Source organism: Somniosus microcephalus, chromosome 34, assembly GCF_052327205.1.
Source record: "Somniosus microcephalus isolate GS21.2 chromosome 34, FLI_Smic_1.0, whole genome shotgun sequence".
Classification (NCBI taxonomy): domain Eukaryota; kingdom Metazoa; phylum Chordata; class Chondrichthyes; order Squaliformes; family Somniosidae; genus Somniosus; species Somniosus microcephalus.
Genome location: NC_141020.1, coordinates 525,096 through 547,903, shown reverse-complemented (window position 1 = coordinate 547,903; position 22,808 = coordinate 525,096). Strand labels below are relative to the sequence as shown.

The 22,808-nt window shown below is 50.0% G+C and overlaps 1 protein-coding gene across 1 annotated transcript in view; it reads left to right on the top strand.

Moving 5' to 3' along the window:
* Positions 1 to 22,808, top strand: part of LOC147096632 (latent-transforming growth factor beta-binding protein 4-like) — a 103,105-nt gene that overhangs the window by 45,921 nt on the left and 34,376 nt on the right. Inside the window, 11 exon segments of the mRNA XM_085973178.1 lie at positions 816 to 866; positions 2,680 to 2,802; positions 10,394 to 10,558; positions 11,570 to 11,731; positions 12,419 to 12,496; positions 15,318 to 15,358; positions 15,360 to 15,444; positions 16,228 to 16,253; positions 16,256 to 16,355; positions 19,975 to 20,097; positions 21,185 to 21,310. Coding sequence (XP_085829304.1) covers positions 816 to 866; positions 2,680 to 2,802; positions 10,394 to 10,558; positions 11,570 to 11,731; positions 12,419 to 12,496; positions 15,318 to 15,358; positions 15,360 to 15,444; positions 16,228 to 16,253; positions 16,256 to 16,355; positions 19,975 to 20,097; positions 21,185 to 21,310 — 1,080 coding nt within the window.

The window sequence follows — 22,808 nt, the reverse complement described above, 5'->3', positions numbered from 1 at the left end:
TTGCCCTCTTGGGTGGATGTAAAAGTCCCCACAGCACTGTTTCGAAGAAGAGCAGGGGAGTTATCCCTGGTGGCCTTGCTCAATCATTATCACAAAAACAGATTATCTGGTCATTATCACATTGCTGTTTGTGGGAGCTTGCTGTGCCTAAATTAGCTGCCATGTTTCCTACATTACAACAGTGACTACGCTACAAAATACTTCATTGACTGTAAAGCGCTTTGGGACGTCCTGAGGTCGTGAAAGGCGCTATATAAATGCAAGTCTTCCTTCCTCCTCCCCCTCCCTCACTCCCTCCTCTCCCCTCCTCCTCCCCTCCCTCACCCCATCACTCCCTCCTCTCCCCTCCTCCTCTGCATCCCCTCGATGCTCCTTCCCCCTCTGAGCAGAGCAAACTATCGCCTCCACTGAGTGGATCGAGGGAGATGATTGTGTAGTAAAATGTAGTGGCCCCAAATGGAATGTTTGCATGGAACCCCCACAAGGCAAGGCCCATCGACCCTTGCTCACCATGTTCGCAAGTTCAGGAACACGATGATGTGTAACGGATGGTGCGATCCTGGGGGCCGGGGTGTTGGATGTGTGAGGTGGGCCTTGTTCACTGTGATTCAGAACCTGCTGTGTACAGGAAGGGTCCATTATAGCTCCTGGTGTCCTCGTACACATGGCCACAGGACACAGAGCCCATGGCAAGGCATCGGGTGCTCTGGGTCCAGTCTTTGACACGCTCAGCCACTCAATCGCTCATTTTGATTTCCTCCCAGCCTTTTCCCGATTCCTCTCTGTGTTTAACATTCTGATAATTAATTCTACAGGAAATGACTGCCCCCAGGGATTCGAGCAAACCGCGGATGGACGATGTCGAGGTAATGGAGCCCGAACATGTGAAATTCTCGGCCCCACTCCCCCCACAACTCACTGGGTATTAGCATGATTCTGGGTGGTACTGAGCCACACGAGCTGGGAAGCTCGCAGGCCCCATCCCCAGCCTGTGCTGCTCTTTACTGGTCTCGGATAGGGCTGCATTCGGGGCACTACAGTTGGCCTCGGGGCTACAGGCCGGACTGCGCAGTGATGATCTGCTGCAGTGTGTGTGCACCATGGCTGCATCAAACTACTGTGATGTTCCCCATGTTTGAATACTCACTGCGAACACTCACTATCTGGGCTCAGACATGAAGAATAGCTCTTTGACAGGCTACTCGTAGAAGAGTTTGCGTTCCCAGGGATGATTTTGCTGGACCCATCACAGCTGCCTGGGCCTCTCCCGATCAGCGCTGGGAGTTTCCGTGAATTGACTGAATATGGGAAGAGAGAAATAAAAGGACCTTTTCTGTGCGAGCACATTAACCATTCAGTTTGCACAGCAGTGGAGGTGATGAGGGTAAAAGGAGCAGAACTCTTTAAACAAGGGATTAGTGCAAAGCAGATTCCAGGCCATATCCCCCCTCCCGGTGAGAGACGGGGGACTTGAATAAGCTGAAAGCTGCTTTAGTAATTAGGCTGTATTATAAAGCCTGGATCGGGCTGGGAGCAGGGATTGATGCCTTGGTATTTGGAAAATCTCATTCCCCTCTTCCTCCGCTGGCAGGTTCATTGAGAGGAGGTTCATGGTCTGAGCTTGTCTACATTGATGCATGACGCTCCCTACCCCTTCCAAGCATTCTGCACATTCCTCCCAACTAATCTACGCACTGGCATGAACAGATCAAATTCCAACCTTGACACATTTTTAAGAACAGTTTGGTACCAAGGTGGAGTATTAGACAAGAGAACCAGAGTGTGGACTTAAAGGGGTAGCGTCCTTTGTTTCATCAAAAAACATTCACATTTTCTTTCTCATTTGACTTGTTTCCTCCCCTCCTCTCCTGAGGGACGAACACTTGCTGAGACACGATTCCACGGCCACTGACCATTCATGTGTGATGCCAGTGAGGGTCAGTCAGCCCGTTACCTGGGCAACACCTCCCAGCCCGAGACCTCTACTACAAGCAACGTCACTTCGAAGCTCCCCCTCCGAGTCACATGCCCTTCTGACGTGGACATATATCGCTGTTCCTTCATCGTCACTGGGCCCAAATGGGGGTATGGGGAGAGAGCGGGAATATGGTATTGAGATAGAGGATCAGCCATGATCATATTGAATGGCGGAGCAGGCTCGACAGGCCGAATGGCCTACTCCTGCTCCTATTTTCCACCTAACGGCATCAGTAGGAGTGGTTCAAGAAGACCCACTGCCACCAGGGGGCGGCAGGGGGTTGGGCAATAGATGCCAACTTGCCCATATCCCACTGAGCATGTGTGACAGTGCTGCCATTCTAAAACAGCATCACCGTCCCACGAGAGCCTCTATGTTATATAATAACAGTTACTGGCGTCGACACTTCTGTTTATATTAACTGGCAGGTGAGGATTATTGGTCTAGAGTATTAAATCTGTAGATGGGTAAAACAGATGCCACCTCACTTTCAGCCTTTCCCAAAGAATTTTTGCTCTTGTAACAATAATCCAGGCGTGAAAACTAAGTATAGAATAATTGCCCAGAGAGATCCTGACCGTCAGTATTGTAGCGCTCGTAAAACATGAAACTAGAAATAAGCTTTTGACCCAGCACTGCCCCCACTGCAGAGCGTAACTTTACGACCATTCTAGCCAAGTCTCTCATTCTGCTTCTTCCAGACATCAACGAATGCTCCTTGCCAGGAATCTGTCAGAACGGCAAGTGCCTGAACGTGAGAGGCAGTTACAGCTGTGTGTGCAGCCCTGGCTTTGTCCAGGACACCTCCAAGAGCCGCTGCATCTGTAAGTGATCAAAGCGACAGGACGGGATCGCACAGCATCCCCCAGAACACGTGGCAGACTCCATCACATCCTTACCTACGGGTACAATCAGCAAAACCGACACACAAATCTGCTCCGCCCTCCCCCCACCCACTCCCAAGCCACAGTTTCAGCTCCAACCTGCAGAAGTACATCAAGACTGAAAATAATACGAGAGAAGGAGGCCATTCGGCCCATCATGTCTATGGCAGCTAATAGCTAGAGCAATCCCACGGCCCCACTCCCACCCCATAGTCCTGGATCAATCCCAAACTAATTCCACTGCCCCGCTCTCTCCCCATAGTCCTGTATCAATCCCAAACTAATCCCACGGCCCCACTCCCACCCCATAGCCCTGTATCAATCCCAAACTAATTCCACTGCCCCGCTCTCTCCCCATAGCCCTGTATCAATCCCAAACTAATTCCACTGCCCCGCTCTCTCCCCATAGCCCTGTATCAATCCCAAACTAATCCCACTGCCCCGCTCTCTCCCCATAGCCCTGTATCAATCCCAAACTAATTCCACTGCCCCGCTCTCAGCTCATAGCCCTGTATCAATCCCAAACTAATCCCACTGCCCTGCTCTCTCCCCATAGCCCTGTATCAATCCCAAACTAATCCCACTGCCCCGCTCTCAGCCCATAGCCCTGTATCAATCCCAAACTAATCCCACTGCCCCGCTCTCTCCCCATAGCCCTGTATCAATCCCAAACTAATCCCACTGCCCCGCTCTCTCCCCATAGCCCTGTATCAATCCCAAAGCCCCGCTCTCAGCCCATAGCCTTGTATCAATCCCAAACTAATCCCATAGCCCTGTATCAATCCCAAACTAATCCCACTGCCCCGCTCTCAGCCCATAGCCTTGTATCAATCCCAATCTAATCCCACTGCCCCGCTCGCTCCCCACAGCCCTGTATCAATCCCAAACTAATTCCACTGCCCCGCTCTCTCCCCATAGTCCTGTATCAATCCCAAACTAATCCCACGGCCCCACTCCCACCCCATAGCCCTGTATCAATCCCAAACGAATCCCACTGCCCCGCTCTCTCCCCATAGCCCTGTATCAATCCCAATCTAATCCCACTGCCCCGCTCTCTCCCCATAGCCCTGTATCAATCCCAAATGAATCCCACTGCCCCGCTCTCTCCCCATAGCCTTGCATCAATCCCAAACTAATCCCACTGCCCCGCTCTCAGCCCATAGCCTTGTATCAATCCCAAACGAATCCCACGGCCCCACTCCCACCCCATAGCCCTGTATCAATCCCAAACTAATTCCACTGCCCCGCTCTCTCCCCATAGCCCTGTATCAATCCCAAATGAATCCCACTGCCCCGCTCTCTCCCCATAGCCTTGCATCAATCCCAAACTAATCCCACTGCCCCGCTCTCAGCCCATAGCCTTGTATCAATCCCAAACTAATCCCACTGCCCCGCTCTCTCCCCATAGCCCTGTATCAATCCCAAAGCCCCGCTCTCAGCCCATAGCCTTGTATCAATCCCAAACTAATCCCACTGCCCCGCTCTCTCCCCATAGCCCTGTATCAATCCCAAACTAATCCCACTGCCCCGCTCTCTCCCCATAGCCCTGTATCAATCCCAAACTAATCCCACTGCCCCGCTCTCTCCCCATAGCCCTGTATCAATCCCAAACTAATCCCACTGCCCCGCTCTCACCCCATATCCCTGGATCAATCCCAAACTAATCCCACTGTCCCGCTCTCTCCCCACAGCCCTTTATCTCCCTCGGCTTCAAATATTTATTCAATTTTGCCTTAATAGATGCAATGGTCTCTGCCTCAGCCTCTCCCTGTGGCAAAGCACTCCAAGCTCCAACAACTCCCTGTGTAAAGAGGTTTCTCCAAAGCTCACTCCTCACTCTGTGACAGTTTAAATTGATGACCCTCATCACTGACTCCCCAAACCTGTATAATTTTAAAAATCTCAATGAAATCTCTTGCCCTTCTCTGCTCCATTGGAAACAGTCCCAGTCCCACAGTCACTCCATCGTTTCCCACCCCTGCTACTGGTTGCAGAAAGGCAGAAGCATAGAAACATAGAAGATAGGAGCAGGAGTAGGCCGTTTGGCCCCTCGAGCCTGCTCCGCCATTTAATGAGATCATGGCTGATCATCCAAATTCAGTACCCTGTCCCTGCTTTCTCCTCATATCGCTTGATCCCTTTAGCCTTAAGAAATATATCTAACTCCTTCTTGAATATATTTAATGAATTGGCCTCAACTGCCTTCTATGGTAGAGAATTCCACAGGTTCACCACTCTCTGGGTGAAGAAATTACTACTCATCTCTGTCCTAAATGGCTTACCCTTTATCCTTAGACTGTGACCCCTGGTTCTGGACTCCCCGACCATCGGGAACATCCTTCCTGCATCTAGTCTGTCTAGTCCTGTTAGAATTTTATAAGTTTCAATGAGATCCCCTCTCATTCTTCTAAATTCCAGCAAGTATAAGCCCAATCGACCCAATCTCTCCTCATACGTCATTCCTGCCATCCCAGGTATCAGTCTGGTGAATCTTCGCTGCACTCCCTCCATGGCAAGAACATCCTTCCTCAGATAAGGTGACCAAAACTGCACACAATACTCAAGGTGTGGTCTCACCAAGGCCCTGTACAACTGCAGCAAGACATCCTTGCTCCTGTACTCGAATCCTCTCGCTATGAAGACCAACGTACCATTTGCCTTCTTAACCACCTGCTGCACCTGCATGCTTACCTTCAGCGACTGGTGCACAATGACACCCAGGTCTCGTTGCACTTCCCCTTCTCCCAATCTATTGCCGTTCAAATAATAATCTGCTTTCCTGTTTTTTGCCACCAAAGTGGATAACCTCACATTTATGCACATTATACTGCATCTGCCATGCATCTGCCCAATCACCCAAACTGTCCAAATCATACTGGGGTTTCTCTGCATCCTCCTCACAGCACACACGCCCACCCAGCTTTGTGTTGTCTGCAAACTTGGAGTTATTACATCTAGTTCCTTCATCTAGATCATTAATATATATTGTGAATAACTGGGGTCCTAGCACCGATCCCTGCGGCACCCCACTAGTAACTGCCTGCCACTTGGAAAAACATAGAAACATAGAAGATAGGAGCAGGAGTAGGCCATTCGGCCCCTCGAGCCTGCTCCGCCATTCAATGCGATCATGGCTGATCATCCAAATTCAGTACCCTGTCCCTGCTTTCTCCCCATATCCCTTGATCCCTTTAGCCTTAAGAAATATATCCAACTCCTTCTTGAATATATTTAATGAATTGGCCTCTACTGCCTTCTGTGGTAGAGAATTCCACAGGTTCATCACTCTCTGGGTGAAGAAATTCCTCCTCATCTCTGTCCTAAATGGCTTACCCCTTATCCTTAGACTGTGACCCCTGGTTCTGGACTCCCCGACCATCGGGAACATCCTTCCTGCATCTAGTCTGTCTAGTCCTGTTAGGATTTTATAAGTTTCAATGAGATCCCCTCTCATTCTTCTAAACTCCAGCGAGTACAAGCCCAATCGACCCAATCTCTCCTCATACGTCATTTCTGCCATCCCAGGTATCAGTTTGGTGAATCTTCGCTGCACTCCTTCCATGGCAAGAACATCCTTCCTTAGATAAGGCGACCAAAACTGCACACAATACTCAAGATGTGGTCTCACCAAGGCCCTGTACAACTGCAGCAAGACATCCTTGCTCCTGTACTCAAACCCTCTCGCTACGAAGGCCAGCGTACCATTTGCCTTCTTAACCGCCTGCTGCACCTGCATGCTTACCTTCAGCGACTGGTGCACAAGGACGCCCAGGTTTCGTTGCACTTCCCCTTCTCCCAATCTATTGCCATTCAGATAATAATCTGCCTCCTTGTTTTTGACACCAAAGTGGATAACCTCGCATTTATCCACGTTATATTGCATCTGCCATGCTTCTGCCCAATCACCCAACCTGTCCAAATCATACTGGAGTTTCTCGGCATCCTCCTCACAGCACACACGCCCACCCAGCTTTGTGTCGTCTGCAAACTTGGAGATATTACATCTAGTTCCCTCGTCCAGATCATTAATATATATTGTGAATAGCTGGGGTCCAAGGACCGATCCCTGCGGTACCCCACTAGTCACTGCCTGCCACTCGGAAAAAGACCCGTTTATTCCAACTCTTTGCTTTCTGTCTGCCAACCAGTTCTCTATCCAAGTCAGTACCTTACCCCCAATCCCATGTGCTTTAACTTTGCACGCTAATCTCTTATGCGGGACCTTATCGAAAGCCTTCTGAAAGTCCAAATACACCACATCCACTGGTTCTCCCTTATCTATTCTACCAGTTACATCCTCAAAAAATTCCAGTAGATTAGTCAAGCATGATTTACCTTTTGTAAATCCATGTTGACTTTGTCCGATCCTGTCACTGTTTTCCAAGTGCTCTGCTATTGCATCTTTTATAATGGACTCTAGCATTTTCCCCACTACCAATGTCAGGCTTACCGGTCTATAATTCCCCGTTTTCTCTCTACCACCTTTTTTAAATAGTGGGGTTACATTAGCTACCCTCCAATCCATGGGAACTGTGCCAGAGTCTATAGAATTTTGGAAGATGACCAACAATGCATCTACTATTTCTAGGGCCACTTCCTTAAGTACCCTAGGATGTAGATTATCAGGCCCTGGGAATTTGTCAGCCTTCAATCCCGTCAATTTCCCTAACTCCATTTCCCTACAAATACTGATTTCATTCAGGTCCTCCCTCTGATTAGACCCTATGTTCCCTGACATCTCTGGGAGGTTATTTGCGTCCTCCTTTGTGAAGACAGAACCAAAGTATGTATTTAATTGGTAAGCCATTTCTTTGTTCCCCATTATAAATTCCCCTGATTCTGACTGCAAGGGACCTACGCTTGACTTCACCAATCTTTTTCTCTTCACATATCTATAAAAGCTTTTACAGTCAGTTTTTATGTTCCCTGCAAGCTTACTCTCATACTCTATTTTCCCCCTCTTAACTAATCCCTTTGTCCTCCTTTGTTGAATCCTAAACTGCTCCCAATCCTCAGGTTTACTGCTTTTTCTGGCCAATTTGTATGTCCTCTCCTTGGATCTTATGCTATATCTAATTTCCCTTGTTAGCCAAGGTTGAGTCACCTTTTTTGTTTTATTTTTATGCCAAACTGGGATGAACAAATTCTGTGGTTCATCCATGCGATCTTTAAATGTTTGCCATTGCCTATCCACTGTCAACCCTTTAAGTAATGTTCCCCAATCAATCCTAGCCAACTTGCGCCTCATACCATTGCAGTTTCCTTTATTTAAATTCAGGACCCTAGTCTCTGAGTCAACTACTTCACTCTCCATCTTAATGAAGAATTCTATCATATTATGATCGCTCCTCCCCAAGGGGCCTCGCACAACAAGATTGCTAATTAATCCTTTCTCATTACATAATACCCAAGTCTATGAAGGCCTGATCTCTAGTTGGTTCGTCAACATATTATTCCAGTAAAACATCCCTTATACACTCTAGGCATTCCTCCTCCACACTATTGTTACTAATTTGGTTAGCCCAATCTATATGTAAATTAAAGTAACCCATAATAACTGCTGTGCCCTTATTGCACGCGTCTCTAATTTCCCATTTAATGCCATCCCCAACCTCCACATTACTGTTTGGAGGTCTGTATACAACTCCCACTAACGTTTTCTGCCCCTTGGTATTTCTCAGCTCTACCCATACAGATTCCACATCATCAGAGCTAATATCCTTCCTTACTATAGTGTTAATCTCCTCTTTAACCAGCAATGCTACCCCACCTCCTTTTCCTTTTTTCCTGTCCTTCCTGAATATTGAATACACCTGGATGTTGAATTCCCAGCCTTGGTCACCCTGGAGCCATGTCTCCGTAATCCCAATTATATCATATCCGTTTACATCTATTTGCGCAGCTAATTCATCCACCTTATTACGAATGCTCCTCGCATTAAGACACAAAGCCTTCAGGCTTTTTTTTTAACACTCTTAGTCCTTTTAGAATATTATTTACTGTGGCCCTGTTTGATTTACACCCTTGATTTCTCTGCCTTCCACTTTTGCTTTTCTCCTTCCTGTCTTTTGCTTCTATCCTTGCTTCCCTTTCCTCTGTCTCCCTGCACAGGTTCCCAACCCCCTGCCATTTTAGTTTAAACCCTCCCCAACAGCATTAGCACTAGCACTAGCAAACACTCCCCCTAGGACATCGGTCCCGGTCCTGCCCAGGTGCAAACTGTCCAGTTTGTACTGGTCCCACCTCCCCCAGAACCGGTTCCAAAGTCCCAGGAATTTGAATCCCTCCCCCTTGCACCATTCCTCTAGCTACGTATTCATCTGAAATATCCCTCTATTTCTACTCTGACTAGCTCGTGGAAAGGGGAGAGAAAGTTTTAAAAGGGGGTTGACTACCACTTGCGAATGCTAGCCCAGGCCTGTGGGACTGACTCTCAGTGAGGAGACTGAGGAGGTTTTGGTTCTTTTCCCACAACTGACCTGTCCAACACCCAATCAAATCCCCAATATTTGCCTTGAAGAAAATCCCTATTGAAGGAGCTCTGCAGAAGCCACTGCCAGTTTTCCCGCCACTGCCCTCCTGTTTAGAGTTGGGAGACACTGCGTATACTGACAGGAAACTGGGTAACAATCTGTGAAGAACTGCCACTGACACCCTGAGGCCTAAGTAACCGTGCCATGGTCAATTCATGGTGATGGAGGAGCTGGTATCTGAGAGTGAGACAGGCTGTGTGAGGGTGATGGAGGAGCTGGTATCTGAGAGTGAGACAGGCTGTGTGTGGGTGATGGAGGAGCTGGTATCGGAGAGTGGGACAGGCTGTGTGTCTGGGTGATGGAGGAGCTGGTATCTGAGAGTGGAACAGGCTGTGTGTCTGGGTGATGGAGGAGCTGGTATCTGAAAGTGGGACAGGCTGTGTGTGGGTGATGGAGGAGCTGATAGCTGAGTGGGACAGGCTGTGTGTGTGGGTGATGGAGGAGCTGGTATCTGAGAGTTGGACAGGCTGTGTGTGGGTGATGGAGGAGCTGGTACCTGAGAGTGGGACAGGCTGTGTGAGGGTGATGGGGGAGCTGGTATCTGAGAGTGGGACAGGCTGTGTGTGGGTGATGGGGGAGCTGGTACCTGAGAGTGGGACAGGCTGTGTGTGGGTGATGGGGGAGCTGGTATCTGAGAGTGGGACAGGCTGTGTGAGGGTGATGGAGGAGCTGGTATCTGAGAGTGGGACAGGCTGTGTGTGGGTGATGGAGGAGCTGGTATCTGAGAGTGGGACAGGCTGTGTGTGGGTGATGGAGGAGCTGGTATCTGAGAGTGGGACAGGCTGTGTGTGTGTGATGGAGGAGCTGGTATCTGAGAGTGGGACAGGCTGTGTGTGTGGGTGATGGAGGAGCTGGTATCTGAGAGTGGGACAGGCTGTGTGAGGGTGATGGAGGAGCTGGTTAGAGTCCCACAGGGTGGGGCATGGGAGGGCTGCTAGTGCCTCAGTGATGTGTTCACTGCGTTTACTAAGCAGCTCGCTGTGGTTTCAATGTTTCAGCGCAGCAGGTTATATCATTGACCAGAGGACCTTGTTACCGGATTTGGAGGAGCGGTACCTGCTCGCTGCCGGTCGTGCAGAACATCACCAAACAAATCTGCTGTTGCAGCCGGGTGGGGAAAGCCTGGGGCCCAGACTGCCAGAAATGCCCGTCTCCACTCACAGGTAAACGAAGGAGGCATCTCACAGAATGCCAGACACAGGCCCGAGCTTTATACAGCTTTCATCGGTGGGAGGGGGGCAAGAGGGAGGGGAAGAGCTGGGGTGGAGGGGGAGAGCGAGGCGGAGAGTGAAGGGGAGATCTGGATTGGGAGGGGAAGATAGATGGGAGAGAATGGAAGGAGAGGGGGAAAGGTAGGGAAGGGTATTATCAAGAGGATGGATGGAGGGAGAGGGGGAAAGGAGGGAGAGGGGAAGTGGGGGAGATGGGACGGGGGAGATGGGGGGGAGGAGGGAGTAGGGGAGGGGAACCGCAGTGAATGGAAAGTAGGGAAATTTATTTAAAGTGAGTGATCTGTGCAGTGAACAGATTTCTCGCCATCCCTCTGGACTATGAGCTGAATTTGCTCTGTTTCCACGGCGAGCTCGGTTGAATAGCCAAGAGACACTGCAGGCAAAAGATCAGTTTGAGAGAGTTTGCTCTGAATGTTCCGCAGGGACATGCGTGTCCATCATGTTTAAAAACATGGGATGGAAATAGTGGGTTGAATGGAAACTGTTTATCGTTCCCCCTGGTCAGCTTGCTGCGATGTGGGGCCGATAAAACCCCCTCACTCCAGACAATTCGAGTCAGCCCTTGAATCACAACCTTCTGTTTGGTTTGGTTTTGGGATGTGGACCCTGAGGCGATGCTGCGGACCGAGCTCTAGCGATGGTTTGATTAGCTGAGCAGCATTGCCTATAGCATTCGGGGTTAACCTCACAGTGTGGGTCCGGAGTCACTTGTGGGCTGGGCTGGGCAGTAAGTCCCCGTCCCTGAGGGACATCAGTGAGCCAGTTGGGTTTTTATAATCCAGTAGTTCATGCTCACTTTACTAGTAATAACGCACAAATTACAAATCTCGGACCCAGACCGAGACGCACCCGTCACCGGTTCCCAGGTACAAGCCGTGTGTTTGATGTGTGCTCTGGGTGTTAATTACTTCTAAGTTTCAAAATTTCACCCTCTCTGTTCAGACGGATTTCGGGAGACCTGCCCCGCTGGACCTGGTTACCATTTCACCAGATCAGATCTCCGCTACAGCAACCGGTTAACGGGAGAGCGGGGCCGCGGCATCGCGACTGCAGATCGAGCACTGCGCACCACCACCCCCGCACCTCGCAGCCAATACACCCAGGGTACGCAGGGGGAGGGGACAGCGGGGAGGGGATGGAGGGGGAGGGGACGGGGGGTTGGTGGAGGGAGGGGGACAGAGGGAGGGGAGGGGGTGGAGAAGGGGGCAGAGGGTGGGGAACAGAGGGTGGGGGAGGGGATGGAGGGTGGGGGAGGGGGGCGGAGGGTGGGGGAGGGGATGGAGGGTGGGGGAGGGGCAGAGGGAGGGGGAGGGGATGGAGAGTGGGGAGGTGGAGGGGTGGCGAATGAAAGGTGGGGAGGGGACGCTCAGGGTGAGGGAGGGGAGGGTGGGTGAGGGGTGGCGGAGAGAAGGTGGGTGAGGGGGAGGGGTGGCGGAAAGAGGGTGGGTGAGGGGGGAGGGGTGGCGGAAAGAGGGTGGGTGAGGGGGAGGGGTGGCGGAAAGAGGGTGGGTGAGGGGGAGGGGTGGGGGAGGGGTGGCGGAAGGAGGCTGGGGAGGGGATGGAGGCTGGGGGAGGGGTGGCAGAGGGAGGCTGGGTGAGGTGTGGCGGAGGGAAGGTGGGGGCGGGGTTGCGGAAGGAGGGTGGGTGTGGGGGAGGGGATGGAGGCTGGGGGAGGGGGTGGGGTGGGAATTTGGGCGAGGGGACGGGGTCTCTCGGGGGAGGGAGGGGTGTGGGGGGTGGGGTCAGGACAGGAAAAGTAATGTTGTGAGTTTCTTTCTGTTCCCTGTGCAGCTCCCAGGTTGAGAGAGACGACGAGTGGGGTCCGGACACCTCCGACTACACCAGCCATGCCCAGGACCCCCCCTCCAGGTGTGTGTGACTTCACGGGTCCCAAACGAGGGGATAGATCAACATCGCGGGGAAATTAACGTTTTTTAATAAATATAAAACCTCTTTGCAGCCAGACGCAGCCGTTCCCGGCTTCAAGTTTTAGTTTCTCAGTGTCTAGATCAGCACAAGCAGCACCCCTCCCGCCTGCCCCTGTATGGGGTGTTGCCCGCCCTCGACATTCTCTGCCCTCCCTAGACCGGTTCAGTAACAGGCGGTCGGAGCTGAGCATCCATTGCTTTGCTGTAAGATTTAAATCATTTTTCTTTGTTAAGTTGGTCTGTAAGTGTCTGGTGCTGTGTAAACGTCTCCAAGGACTGAAGCTTGTAATAGTGATTCAGTTGGAACAGGGATCCTGACGCTCGTAGCGAGGGAGAGCAGGAACCATGGGAGAGACTGTAGCTCCTGATCGGCAGACTGAATCCCTGCTCCCTCTCGGCACACTGCCCGTGTTACAGGGTCCGGTTTAACCCCTCACCTCCTCGGACAAGGAATGCCCAGAGTCCACACACCACAGCTTTCTCTAAAGCCACACACAATCCATAAGAACATAAGAAATAGGAGCAGGAGTAGGCCATATGGCCCCTCGGGCCTGCTCCGCCATTCAATAGGATCATGGCTGATCTGAATCTAGACTCACGTCCACTTCCCTGCCCTCTCCCCGTAACCCCTAATTCCCTTATCTGCTAGGAAAATCTCTATCTCCATTTTAAATTTATTTAATGTTGCAGCTTCCACAGCTCTCTGGGGTAGCAAATTCCATAGATTTACTACCCTCTGAGTGAAGAAGTTTCTCCTCATCTCAGTTTTGAAAGGGCAGCCCCTTATTCTAAGATTATGCCCCCTAATTCTAGTCTCACCCATCAGTGGAAACATCCTCACCGCATCCACCCGATCAAGCCCCCTCACAATCTTGTATGTTTCGATAAGGTCGCCTCTCATTCTTCTGAACTCCAATGAGTAGAGGCCCAACCTACTCAACCTTTCCTCATACGTCAACCCCCTCATCTCTGGAATCAACCGAGTGAACCTTCTCTGAACCGCCTCGAGAGCAAGTATATCTTTTCTTAAATATGGAAACCAAAACTGCACGCAGTATTCCAGGTGTGGCCTCACCAATACCCTGTATAACTGCAGCAAGACTTCCCTGTTTTTATACTCCATCCCCCTTGCAATAAAAGCCAAGATTCCATTGGCCTTCCTGATCACCTGCTGCACCTGCATACTAACTTTTTGTGTTTCATGCACCAGGACCCCCAGATCCCTTTGTACTGTAGCACTTTGCAGTTTCTCTCCATTTAGATAATAACTTGCTCTTTGATTTTTTCTGCCAAAGTGCATAACCTCACACTTTCCAACATTATATTGCATCTGCCAAATCTCTGCCCACTCACTTAGCCTGTCTATGTCCTTTTGCAGGTTTTTTATGTCCTCCTCACTCACTGCTTTCCCTCCCATCTTTGTATCGTCGGCAAACTTGGATATGTTGCACTCGGTCCCTTCCTCCAAATCGTTAATATAGATTGTAAAGAGTTGGGGTCCCAGCACTGACCCCTGCGGAACACCACTAGTTACTGATTGCCAGCCCGAGAACGAACCATTTATCCCAACTCTTTGTTTTCTGTTAGATAGCCAATCTTCCACCCATGCCAGTATATTACCCCCAATCCCGTGATTTTTTATCTTGATCAGTAATCTTTTGTGTGGAACCTTGTCAAATGCCTTTTGGAAATCCAAATACACTACATCCACTGGTTCCCCTTTATCCACCCTGTATGTTACATCCTCAAAGAATTCGAGCAAATTTGTCAAACATGACTTCCCCTTCAGAAAACCATGCTGACTCCTATTAAATTATGTTTATCCAAATGCTCTGTTACTGTTTCCTTAATAATGGACTCCAACATTTTGCCAACCACAGATGTTAGGCTAACTGGTCTATAGTTTCCAGCTTTTTGTCTACTTCCCTTCTTAAATAAGGGTGTTACATTAGCAGTTTTCCAATCTGCCGGGACCTTTCCTGAGTGCAGGGAGTTCTGGAAAATGATCACCAATGCATCCACAGTCCCTACCGCCACTTCCTCAAGACCCTAGGATGTAGGCCATCAGGTCCGGGGGATTTATCCGCCTTAAGTCCCATTATTTTACTGAGTACCATCTCCTTAGTGATTTTAATCATGTTTAGCTCCTCCCCCCCATTGCCCCCTGATTGTCCAGTGTTGGGATATTTTTAGTGTGCTCTACTGTAAAGACTGACACAAAATATTTGTTCAGCGTCTTTGCCATCTCCATGTTCCCCACCACTAGTTTCCCGGTCCCATCCTCTAAGGGACCAACGTTCATTTTAGCCACCCTTTTTCTTTTTATATATCAGAAAATCTAGCTTGAAAGGACTGAATGTTCTCTGTCTGTCTCTCTGCTTTGCTGCTTTCTTGCTCTCTATCTCTCTTCCACTCGTTCTCCATCTCATTCTATCCCAATATCTATCCTCCTCTCTCCCTCTCTCTCTTTCTCTATCATATGTCTCTGTCTCTCTCTCTCTCTGCTTCCCACCCTTTCTCTCATCTCTCTCCTTTTGTGTACATCTCTTTGTTTCTCTCTCTCTCTGTTTTTCTCTTTCCCTTTTACATTTATTTATCTCTACGTCTTTTTAACCATCCTCCCTCCCTCTGTCGATCTCTGTTTCTCTCTCCTTTTCTCGCTCTCTGTCTCACTTGTTGGGTCAAGCTCGGCCTGTGTTTGTGCCTGGGCCTTCTCTACCCAATTGTACTAACTGTTACTGTGTCCTGTTCTCAATCCCCAGCTCCGACCGTCCATATCTGCCACCGAGTGCCACAGGGACCGGGGGCGCTGTGTGACACGGCAGCACGGTTACACGTGTGCGTGCAACACCGGTTTCCAGCTGAACCCTCAGCGATCACGTTGTGTTGGTGAGTGAACCGTGGCCAGGGGCGGAAGGGAAAATAGAACGGAGATGGCAAAGCTACAGCCCAGCGAGTGAGGGCAGTTGCTGCAATGGTGTTGTCATAGAGGCAGATGTTCTGCTCAGTATTTTCTTGGAATGATACTCCGCGCGATGTGGGAGTCGCATTTATTCGATTTTAATCCACTGCCGAGTGGCTCAGTGAGTGGATGCACTGCCCAGAATGGTACTGAGGGCAAACTACCCAAAAGGCCGAGCTCCCAGCCCCAGCGTGGTGTTGGGGGGGGGGGGGGGCGGGGATGTTACCCGGGGGGATGTTACCCGGGGATGGGGGGATGTTACCCGGGGAGATGGGATGGGGGGGGATGTTACCCGGGGAGGGGGATGGGGGATGTTACCCGGGGAGGGGGGAGGAGGGGGAGGGGGATGGGGGGATGTTGCCCGGGGGGGCGGGGGAGGGGGATGTTACCCAGGTGAGGGGGGAGGGGGGGGGGGGGCGGCGGAGTGGGGGAATGGGGGATGTTGCGGGCTGGGGATGGGGGACGTTACTCAGGGATGGAGGGGGTATGTTACTGGGGGGGGCAGAGGGGGATGTCAGGGAGGGCTTCCTATTGGGGAAACAAGCTTGTGGGATGGCATCAGATGAGGACAAGGTAGTCGAATAGCCTGGGCTGCAGTTTGGGGGTTTGATACAAGATGTTGGGGTGCAGCCTGCTGTTTGACTTGGATTCAATGACCACATGTTTGGGATTTCCCGGGGAATCACGATGTTTTGTGTGTTCTCCCGCAGATACCGATGAGTGTCGGCAGAGGCCACCCCCCGTGCCCCCAACGGTCGATGTGAGAACACGCTCGGCAGTTTCCGCTGCGCCTGTTCCAGGGGATTTGCGGTCAAGTCACACGGGTCGGATTGTGTTGGTAATCAGTTACATAAGAACATAAGAAGTAGGAGCAGGAGTAGGCCATACGGCCCCTCGGGCCTGCTCCACCATTCAATAGGATCATGGCTGATCCAAAGCTAGACTCACGTCCACTTCCCTGCCCGCTCCCCATAGCCCTTAATTCCCTTATCAGCTAGGAAACTGTCTATTTCCTTTTTAAATTTATTTAATGTCACAGCTTCCACAGCTCTCTGAGGTAACAAATTCCATAGATTTACTACCCTCTGAGTGAAGAAGTTTCTCCTCATCTCAGTTTTGAAAGGGCAGCCCCTTATTCTAAGATTATGCCCCCTAGTTCTAGTCTCACCCATCAGTGGAAACATCCTCCCCGCATCCACCCGATCAAGCCCCCTCACAATCTTATATGTTTCGATAAGATCGCCTCTCATTCTTCTGAATTCCAATGAGTAGAGGCCCAACCTACTCAACCTTTCCTCATAAGTCAACCCCCTCATCTCCGGAATCAACCGAGTGAACCTTCTCTGAAACTGCCTCGAGAGCAAGTATATCTTTTCTTAAATATGGAAACCAAAACTGCACGCAGTATTCCAGGTGTGGCCTCACCAGTACCCCTGTATAACTGAAGCAAGACTTCCCTGCTTTTATACTCCATCCCCCTTGCAATAAAAGCCAAGATTCCATTGGCCTTCCTGATCACCTGGTGTACCTGCATACTAACCTTCTGTGTTTCATGCACCAGGACCCCCCAGATCCCTTTGTACTGTTAGCACTTTGCAGTTTCTTTCCATTTAGATAATAAATTGCTCTTTGATTTTTTCTGCCAAAGTGCATAACCTCACACTTTCCAACATTATATTCCATCTGCCAAATTTCTGCCCACTCACTTAGCCTGTCTATGTCCTTTTGCAGGTTTTTTATGTCCTCCTCACTCACTGCTTTCCCTCCCATCTTTGTTATCGTCGGCAAACTTGGATACGTTGCACTTGGTTCCCTCCTCCAAATCGTTAATATAGATTGTAAAGAGTTTGGGGTCCCAGCACTGACCCCTGCGGAACACCACTAGTTACTGATTGCCAACCAGAGAATGAACCATTTATCCCAACTCTCTGTTTCCTGATAGATAGCCAATCTTCCACCCATGCCAGTATATTACCCCCAATCCCGTGATTTTTTATCTTGTACAGTAATCTTTTTGTGTGGCACCATGTCAAATGCCCTTTTGGAAGTCCAAATACACCACATCCACTGGTTCCCCTTTATCCACCCTCTTTGTTACGTCCTCAAAGAATTCGAGCAAATTTGTCAAACATGACTTCCCCCTTCATAAAACCATGCTGACTCTGTCCAATTAAATTATGCTTATCCAAATGTCCTGTTACTGCTTCCTTAATAATGGACTCCAACATTTTACCAACCACAGATGTTATGCTAACTAGTCTTATAGTTTCCAGCCTTTTGTCTACCTCCCTTTTTAAATAAGGGTGTTACATTAGCAGTTTTCCAATCTGCTGGGACCTTTCCTGAATCCAGGGAGTTTTGGAAAATTACCACCAATGCATTCGCAAACCCTACCGCTACTTCTCTCAAGACCCTAGGATGTAAGCCATCAGGTCATGGGGATTTATCTGCCTTAAGTCCCATTATCTTACCGAGTACCATCTCCTTAGTGATTTTAATCGTGTTTAGCTCCTCCCCCCCTATAGCCCCCTGTTTGTCCAGTGTTGGGATATTTTTAGTGTCCTCTACTGTAAAGACTGATACAAAATATTTGTTCAGCGTATTTGCCATCTCCATGTTCCCTACTACTAATTTCCCGGTCTCGTCCTCTAAGGGACCAACATTCACTTTAGCCACCTTTTTCTTTTTATATAACTGTAGAAACTCTTGCTATCTGTTTTTTATATTTTTTGCTAGTTTACTTTCATAATCTATCTTCCCTTTCTTAATTAATCTTTTAGTTATTCTTTGCTGGCTTTTAAATGCTTCCCAATCTTCTATCCTCCCACTAGATTTGGCTACTTTATATGCCCTTGTTTTCAGTCGGATACTATCCTTTATTACTTTACTTAGCCACGGATGGCTGTCTTTTCTTTTACGCCCCTTATTCCTCAGTGGAATATATTTTTCTTGAAAGTTGTGAAATATCTCCTTGAATGTACACCACTGCTCCTGTACCGTCTTACACCTTAATCTATTTTCCCAGTCCACTTTAGTCAACTCTGCTCTCATACCTTCATAGTCTCCTTTATTTAAGCTTAGTACGCTGGTTTGAGATCCAACTCTCTCACCCTCCAACTGAATTTGGAATTCAACCATGTTATGGTCACTCATACCAAGGGGATCCTTTACTAGGACATTTTTTATTAATCCTGTCTCATTACACAGGACCAGATCTAAGATTGCCTTGCCCCCTGGTTGGTTCAGTAACATACTGCTCAAGGAACCCGTCCTAATACACTCAATGAACTCTTCCTCAAGGCTGCCATGCCCAATTTGATTTGTCCAGTCAATATGAAAGTTAAAATCTCCCATGATTATAGCTGTTCCCTTATTACAAGCCCCAACTATTTCCTGATTTATACTCCGACCAATAGAGTTGCAACTGTTAGGAGGCCTGTAGACTATGCCCACTAGTGACTTTTTCCCCTTATTATTCCTTATCTCCACCCAAACTGTTTCACTATCCTGATCCTTTGACCCAATATCATTTCTCACTATTGCAGTGATTCCATCCTTTATTAACATAGCCACCCCACCATCCCTTTCCTTCCTGTCTGTCCTTCCTAATAGTCAAATACCCCTGAATGTCTAGTTCCCAGTCCATGGTCACCTCGCAGCCATGTTTCTGTAATGGCCACCAGATCATACCCATGTGTAGTTATTTGTACCGTCAACTCGTCTATTTTGTTACGAATGCATGGGTGCATTCCGATAAAGAACAGTTACTTGACCTCCTTGTAAATCAGACTCTGTCGGGAGGTCGTGGAGAGTTTACTCGACCTGATCAACCAAATAATCCAATATCATCAAAACAGCAGCCAAGGAACTTTGTGGTGGGCGACTGAGAGTGCGACGTGGGCGAAACCCCGCCAAACAGTCTGGGCTCGGCGTCTAGCCCTTCGCAAGTGGGGGAAGCAGGGTTATTTCCTTAGAATGGATTAAGAAACTCACTGGCCTCCAGCTCTGGAGGGGAGTTGGTAATACTGCAGCAGTCCCTGATGTATTTTAAATTGAGAAATCCAGGTGAAGGGTCAAGGTTCACAGCAGAGGCCACCACAGAGTAAGGAAAAGATTGTAAATCAGGAAGCGGTGAATACCTGATACACTTGGGTTTTAACGCCTGTAGATTGTTGGAGGCAGATAACGATGAGAGATAGAGACGGTGCGATGAGTCGATTGGAACACTGCGGAGGAACAAGACACTCGCCATAGTTTATGGGGAACATGGAGAGGAGTGGAGGTTGAAGCCAGAGATCAAAGACTTGTGTCGCAATCTCTGCACCAGACTCCCAGGATTAACCGGCTGTACTCCGGGCCAGATCCCGGTGATGCAGCCTTGCCAGTGATATCGACGCTAATCCTGACTGCGATTTTCCACATCCAGCCCATGCTCTGTTCTTTTTGCTCCTTTTCAGATATTGACGAGTGTCTGGATGTTTCAAACTCCTGTCCAAACTCCGAGTGCATCAACTCGGTAGGCTCGTTCCGCTGCCTGCCCTGTCCCACAGGCTACAAGGTCCAGAATCGAAAGTGTTCAGGTAACCAGAGCCTCGCCTGCAGTCGCAGCACACCCAACTAACAAACGGTTACAATGCCGGGGTATGGGAGGCAATTGGCTTTTAAACAACATCAAACACTCCCAGGGCAGGTACAGCACGGGTTAGATACAGAGTATAAAGCTCCCTCTACATTGACCCATCAAACACTCCCCAGGGCAGGTGCAGCACAGGTTAGATACAGGGCAAAGCTCCCTCTACACTGTCCCATCAAACACTCCCAGGGCAGGTACAGCTCGGGTTAGATACAGAGTAAAGCTCCCTCTGCATTGTCCCATCAAACACTCCCAGGGGCAGGTACAGCACGGGTTAGATACAGAGTAAAGCTCCCTCTACACTGTCCCATCAAACACTGCCAGGGCAGGTACAGCACGGGTTAGATACAGAGCAAAGCTCCCTCTACACTGTCCCATCAAACACTCCCAGGGCAGGTACAGCTTGGGTTAGATACAGAGTAAAACTCCCTCTACACTGTCCCATCAAACACTCCCAGGGCAGGTACAGCTCGGGTTAGATACAGAGTAAAGCCCCCTCTACACTGTCCCATCAAACACTCCCAGGGCAGGTACAGCATGGGTTAGATACAGAGTAAAGCCCCCTCTACACTGTCCCATCAAACACTCCCAGGGCAGGTACAGCACGGGGTTAGATACAGAGAAAAGCTCCCTCTACACTGTCCCATCAAACACTCCCAGGGCAGGTACAGCACGGGGTTAGATACAGAGTAAAGCTCCCTCTACACTGTCCCATCAAACACTCCCAGGGCAGGTACAGCACGGGTTAGATACAGAGAAAAGCTCCCTCTACACTGTCCCATCAAACACTCCCGGGGCAGGTACAGCACGGGTTAGATACAGAGTAAAACGCACAATTTCCATAATAAAAATAAAATATGGAATGATGTCTAAACAGATTCGAAATGCTCTCGGTGACATCGACGGTTAATAATCCATCACGGGAGCCTGCTACTCGCCAGGCTTTCCTCTCCTCTTGAGCAGAGTAGCTTGGTTTGACTGGCTATGAAGTGGTGGTAACTGAGTGTGACCTGTTTGTTTCTGTGTTGCTGCAGATATTGACGAGTGTGCAAATGGTGCAACATGTGGTGACAATGGAGCGTGTGTAAACACAGAGGGGTCGTATCAGTGCGACTGCCACCCTGGATACCGGCTGAGCGCTGATGGCAATCGATGTGCAGGTTCGACATTCACTTTCACTGCAGGATGGGCTCGCGTAGTAAAGGTGCTGAGAGATGAGTCGCAATGAGCAACCCACCATCGAACCCCGATCTTACACGGGCAGCAGTTGTGGTTGCTGCAACTAACCCCCATCTCCGAATTGGGAGGGGCAAATATCAGCGAGTCACCCCACTGGAAATTGCATGTATGTGGACATTGAGTGACAACAGGATCAGACTCCGCTGTGATGCTCCCCTTGGTTGAATGACCCAACAGCTCCCATTGTCGAAGGTTCAGGAAAACTTCGTACACGGTTCCATCAATGTGCCTCAGCCTATGCTCAAAACAGTGTCCCTACTCCACCAACCCAGGATAGCCCTTCAGCACAGTACTGAGGGAGTGCTGCATTGTCGGAGGGTCAATACTGAGGAAGCACTACTGTTATGGGGCAGTACTGAGGGAGTGCTGCACTGTTGGAGGGGCAGTACTGAGGGAGTGCTGCACTGTCGGAGGGTCAATACCGAGGAAGCACTGTACTGTCATGGGGCAGTCCTGAGGGAGTGCTGCACTGTGGGAGGGGCAGTACTGAGAGAATGCTGCACTGTCGGAAGGGCAGTACTGAGGGAGTGCTGCACTGTCGGAGGGGCAGTACTGAGGGAGTGCCGCACTGTCAGAGGGGCAGTACTGAGGGAGTGCCGCACTGTCGGAGGGGCAGTACTGAGGGAGCACCGCACTGTCGGAGGGGCAGTACTGAGGGAGTGCTGCACTGTCGGAGGGGCAGGACTGAGGGAGCACCGCACTGTCGGAGGGGCAGTACTGAGGGAGTGCTGCACTGTTGGAGGGGCAGTACTGAGGGAGTGCTGCACTGTCGGAGGGGCAGTACTGAGGGAGTGCTGCACTGTCGGAGGGGCAGTACTGAGGAAGCGCTGCACTGTCGGAGGGGCAGTACTGAGGGAGTGCTGCACTGTCGGAGGGGCAGTACTGAGGGAGTGCTGCACTGTCGGAGGGGCAGTACTGAGGGAGTGCTGCACTGTCGGTGAGGCAGTACTGAGGGAGTGCTGCACTGTCGGAGGGGCAGTCCTGAGGAAGCGCACTGTCGGAGGGGCAGTACTGAGGGAGTGCTGCACTGTCGGAGGGGCAGTACTGAGGGAGCGCCGCACTGTCGGAGGGGCAGTACTGAGGGAGTGCTGCACTGTCGGAGGGGCAGTACTGAGGGAGTGCTGCACTGTCGGAGGGGCAGTACTGAGGGAGTGCTGCACTGTCGGAGGGGCAGTACTGAGGGAGTGCTGCACTGTCGGAGGGGCAGTACTGAGGGAGTGCTGCACTGTTGGAGTTGTCATCTTTCTGATGATAAATTTAAACCGAGGCCCTGCTCAGGTGTAAAAGATCCCACGGCAATATTCAAAGAGTAGGGTGTTCTCCGGTGTCCCGGGCAACATTCCTCCCTCCACACACACAAAATGAGCTCTTTATTCATCCCAGTGGCTGTTTGTGGGATCTTGCTGTGCACAAATTGGC